The sequence below is a fragment of the Sinocyclocheilus grahami genome, unplaced genomic scaffold, assembly GCF_001515645.1.
Source record: "Sinocyclocheilus grahami isolate Dianchi unplaced genomic scaffold, SAMN03320097.WGS_v1.1 scaffold2352.1, whole genome shotgun sequence".
Taxonomy (NCBI): Eukaryota; Metazoa; Chordata; class Actinopteri; order Cypriniformes; family Cyprinidae; genus Sinocyclocheilus; species Sinocyclocheilus grahami.
In genome coordinates, this window is record NW_015507531.1 from 48,573 (window position 1) to 53,171 (window position 4,599).

The 4,599-nt window shown below is 43.8% G+C and overlaps 1 protein-coding gene across 4 annotated transcripts in view; it reads right to left on the reverse strand.

Moving 5' to 3' along the window:
* slc9a1b (solute carrier family 9 member A1b) overlaps positions 1-4,599 on the reverse strand; it is a 33,478-nt gene that overhangs the window by 18,533 nt on the left and 10,346 nt on the right. For all 4 annotated transcript variants that reach the window (XR_001607737.1, XM_016261252.1, XM_016261253.1 and 1 more), the window contains exons 7-8: positions 3,867-3,937; positions 2,350-2,520 (exon numbers count right to left, since the gene is read on the reverse strand). Coding sequence is in view for 3 of the 4 variants with exons in the window: in XM_016261252.1 (XP_016116738.1) it covers positions 2,350-2,520; positions 3,867-3,937 (242 nt within the window). In the remaining variant the exon portion in view is untranslated. The remainder of the gene's footprint in view (positions 1-2,349; positions 2,521-3,866; positions 3,938-4,599) is intronic.

Here is a 4,599-nt window from a genome sequence, read left to right on the forward strand (position 1 = left end):
CATATAATAACCTAGAACACTGTCTAACACTTGATGGCTGCTCTGTCAGTTCCTCGTCATCAGTTAGGAACCTAGGTGTGCTATTTGATAGCAATCTTTCCTTAGAAAGCCATGTTTCTAGCATTTGTAAAACTGCATTTTTCCATCTCAAAAATATATCTAAATTACGACCTATTCTCTCAATGTCAAATGCAGAAATGTTAATCTACGCGTTTATGACCTCAAGGTTAGATTATTGTAATGCTTTATTGGGTGGTTGTTCTGCACGCTTAATAAACAAACTCCAGCTGGTCCAAAATGCAGCAGCTAGAGTTCTTACTAGAACCAGGAAGTATGACCATATTAGCCCGGTTCTGTCAACACTGCACTGGCTCCCTATTAAACATCCTATAGATTTTAAAATCTTGCTAATTACTTATAAAGCCCTGAATGGTTTAGCACCTCAGTATTTGAACAAGCTCTTGTTACATTATAGTCCTCCACGTCTGCTGCGTTCTCAAAACTCTAGCCATGTGATAATACCTAGAATATCAAAATCAACTGCGGGCGGCAGATCCTTCTCCTATTTAGCTCCCAAACTCTGGAATAACCTACCTAACATTGTTCAGGAGGCAGACACACTCTTGCAGTTTAAATCTAGATTAAAAACCCATCTCTTTAACCTGGCTTACACATAACACACTAACACATTTCTAATATTCAAATCCGTTAAAGGATTTTTAGGCTGCATTAATTAGGACAACCGGAACCGGGAACACTTCCCATAACACCCGATGTACACTATTTGAAGAGAACTGAGCTGGATGATGACATCACTGAATCAGCAATGAACTGACTGTTTTCTATTGTGCTCTTGCATTATCAGCACACGTTTTTCCTGTTTAACACTGTAAAGCTGCTTTGACACGTGTGTGTGATACTCACGGTACAGCTCAGTGAAACACACTCACATGCTCACACTCACTCTCACTCTCACACTCACTCACTCTCACTCTCACTCACACACACACACACACACTCACTCACTCACTCACTCACTCTCACTCTCACACACACACACTCACACTCACACGCTCACACTCACTCACTCACTCACTCTCTCACTCACACTCACTCACTCTCACAATCACTCACTCACTCACTCACTCACTCACTTCACACTCACTCATTCTCACACTCACTCACTCACTCACTCATTCTCACACTCTCTCACTCACTCACTCACTCTCACACTCACTCACTCTCACACTCACTCCCTCACTCACTCACTCACTTCACTCTCACACTCACTTCACACTCACTCATTCTCACACTCTCACACTCTCTCACTCACACGCTCACACTCACTCACTCACTCACTCTCTCACTCACTCACTCTCACAATCACTCACTCACTCACTCACTCACTTCACTCTCACACTCACTTCACACTCACTCATTCTCACACTCTCACACTCTCTCACTCACACGCTCACACTCACTCACTCACTCACTCTCTCACTCACTCACTCTCACAATCACTCACTCACTCACTCACTCACTTCACTCTCACACTCACTTCACACTCACTCATTCTCACACTCTCACACTCTCTCACTCACACGCTCACACTCACTCACTCACTCACTCTCTCACTCACTCACTCTCACAATCACTCACTCACTCACTCACTCACTTCACTCTCACACTCACTTCACACTCACTCATTCTCACACTCTCACACTCTCTCACTCACACGCTCACACTCACTCACTCACTCACTCTCTCACTCACTCACTCTCACAATCACTCACTCACTCACTCACTCACTTCACTCTCACACTCACTTCACACTCACTCATTCTCACACTCTCACACTCTCTCACTCACACTCACACGCTCACTCTCACTCACTCACTCTCACACTCACTCACTCACTCACTCATTCTCACACTCTCACACTCTCTCACTCACACGCTCACACTCACTCACTCACTCTCTCACTCACTCACTCTCTCACTCACTCATTCTCTCACTCACTCACTCACTCTCTCACTCACTCACTCACTCACTCTCTCACACTCTCACACTCACTCACTCACTCATTCTCACACTCTCTCACTCACACTCACACGCTCACACTCACTCACTCACTCTCTCACTCACTCATTCTCTCACTCACTCACTCTCACACTCACTCACTCACTCACTCTCTCACTCACTCTCTCACTCATTCTCTCACTCACTCACTCACTCACTCTCTCACTCACTCATTCTCTCACTCACTCACTCACTCTCACACTCACTCACTCACTCACATCCACACTCACTCACTCCCTCACGCACGCGCACACTCACACTCACACTCACGGTATGGCTGCAGTGACTCCTGCGCTCAGATTGGCTGAACTGTTGCTCTCCAGCAGCATCAGGGCCTGTTTGAGCTCCATCTTGTTGTAGAAGGAGATGAGCTGTGGCTCCTGCGATCGCTCTCCACCGATCAGACAGCGCTTGATGTAGCGCTTATTAAAGCGATTCAGCCTGCGGACGAACAGAACGTTACAACAAAGATTTACAACAAGACTGGCATCGTTTACTCGCCTCACGTCATTCAAACCCATTTGAGTTTTTACTGAAACACTGATTCCAGAATATATGTCTTCTTTAGCTGAAAACCAAAGATGGAAATGAAGGGAAACTGGGAGGCTTGCCTGACGTTTGGGAACACAAATGTGATTATACAATGATTATACTAAATTATTTTGATTAAAGTAACATTTGAGATCGGTGCTCTGTTTATCCAGTCACATGATCTGTTGAAGCAAAGTCACGAGTTTTTTAATGCGTGTCAAGGAATTTATTCAGTTAATGTGCTTCCATTAGTTTATGCGCTTGTCTTCTTATTGGATAAGAAATGATCAATTCAGCAAATTGAGAGCATGAGTTATTATAAATTTGCATAGCAATAGGTGGATGGAAGATGACTATTGACAGTCAAACCGCGTCATTGGAGAAACACTAATTAAACATCAGTTTCACTCAATAATTTTGATTCTCCAAAACTATTTCAGCCAAACCAATTTTTTTGCTGTTTATGCTGAATTTTTTATTCGCTGAAACTCATCACTACGTTTTCTGAGGTAAATGTGACGTTACGTGACATTATTGATCTTAAGCGGTTTTATTGATGTCTTTCTGCACTTGAATCACTGATCGATGGTTTCCATGATTCATGATTGATTGCAATGAGTTGTTCTGATTCTTCTGATGTTCATTCATGTTTATTTGCTGCTGTAACTAGTAGTAAAGAGGAAGAGATGATCGCTTCACATGACGCTAGAGCAATCTTTCATGAACAGTGTTGCGGAAGGTTACTTTTAAAAGTATTGCATTATAATTTTGCACTAGTCTATGAAAGAGTAACTAATTGCATTACTTTTTATGGAAAGTAATGCATTACGATACTTTTGCTTTTATTTTTGTCAGCTGGGCTGGGCTTGCTTATTTTTGTAATAACAAAAAAAACAACAAAAGTTATATTTTTGGCAGCTGTAAAGTCTCGTTCACACCAGAAGTGAAATGAATGAGCCTCATGCTGAAGGAAACGCCTGTCTCTGCACTCACTCCTGATTTCTCTCAACATGCGGACAGGAAAGCTGGCGTTACTTTTTTGAAAAAGTAACTCAGATATTTTCTTGTAAATGTAAAAGTAATGTGTTGCTTTACTAGTTACATGAAAAAAGTTATCTGATTCAGTAACTCTCGTTACTTGTAATGCATCACCCCCAACACTGCCCAACAGCGCTATATCAGCAATATTGCCTAGTGCTGGTTTTACAGAGCGTTTGGTCATGTATGTGAACATTCAGCTGAACGATGAAACGCACTTGTGTCTCCAGTGATGGTGTCCGTAGTGTCCACACACGCCCTCGATTCCAGCCAGCAGATGCTCCAGAAACTACAGACACAAAACAGCAGCGTTTCAGCATTAGCCGTCAAACACAGACGCCAACACCACCGTGTGTGTGTGAGAGTGAGTGTGTGTGTGTGTGTGTGTGTGAGAGAGTGAGTGAGTGAGTGAGTGAGTGTGTGTGTGTGTGTGTGTGTGTGTGTGAGTGTGTGTGAGAGTGTGTTTGTGTGTGTGAGAGTGAATGTGTGAGAGAGTGAGTGTGTGTGTGTGCGTGTGAGAGAGTGAGTGTGAGTGTGTGTGAGCATGTGAGAGAGTGTGTCTGTGTGTGTGTGTGTGTGTGAGAGAGTGAGTGAGTGTGCGTGTGTGTGTGTGTGAGAGAGTGAGTGTGTGCGTGTGTGTGTGTGTGAGAGAGAGTGAGTGAGTGAGTGAGTGAGTGTGTGTGTGTGTGTGAGAGAGTGAGTGAGTGTGTGTGTGTGTGTGTGTGTGTGTGAGAGAGAGTGAGTGAGTGAGTGAGTGAGTGTGTGTGTGTGTGTGTGTGTGTGTGTGAGTGAGAGAGTGAGTGTGAGTGAGAGAGTGAGTGAGTGAGTGAGTGTGTGTGTGAGAGAGTGAGTATGTGCGTGTGTGTGAGAGAGTGTGTGAGAGAGTGAGTGAGTGAGTGTGTGTGTGAGTGAGTGTGTGTGAGAGAGTGAGTGAGTGTGTGAGTGTGTGAG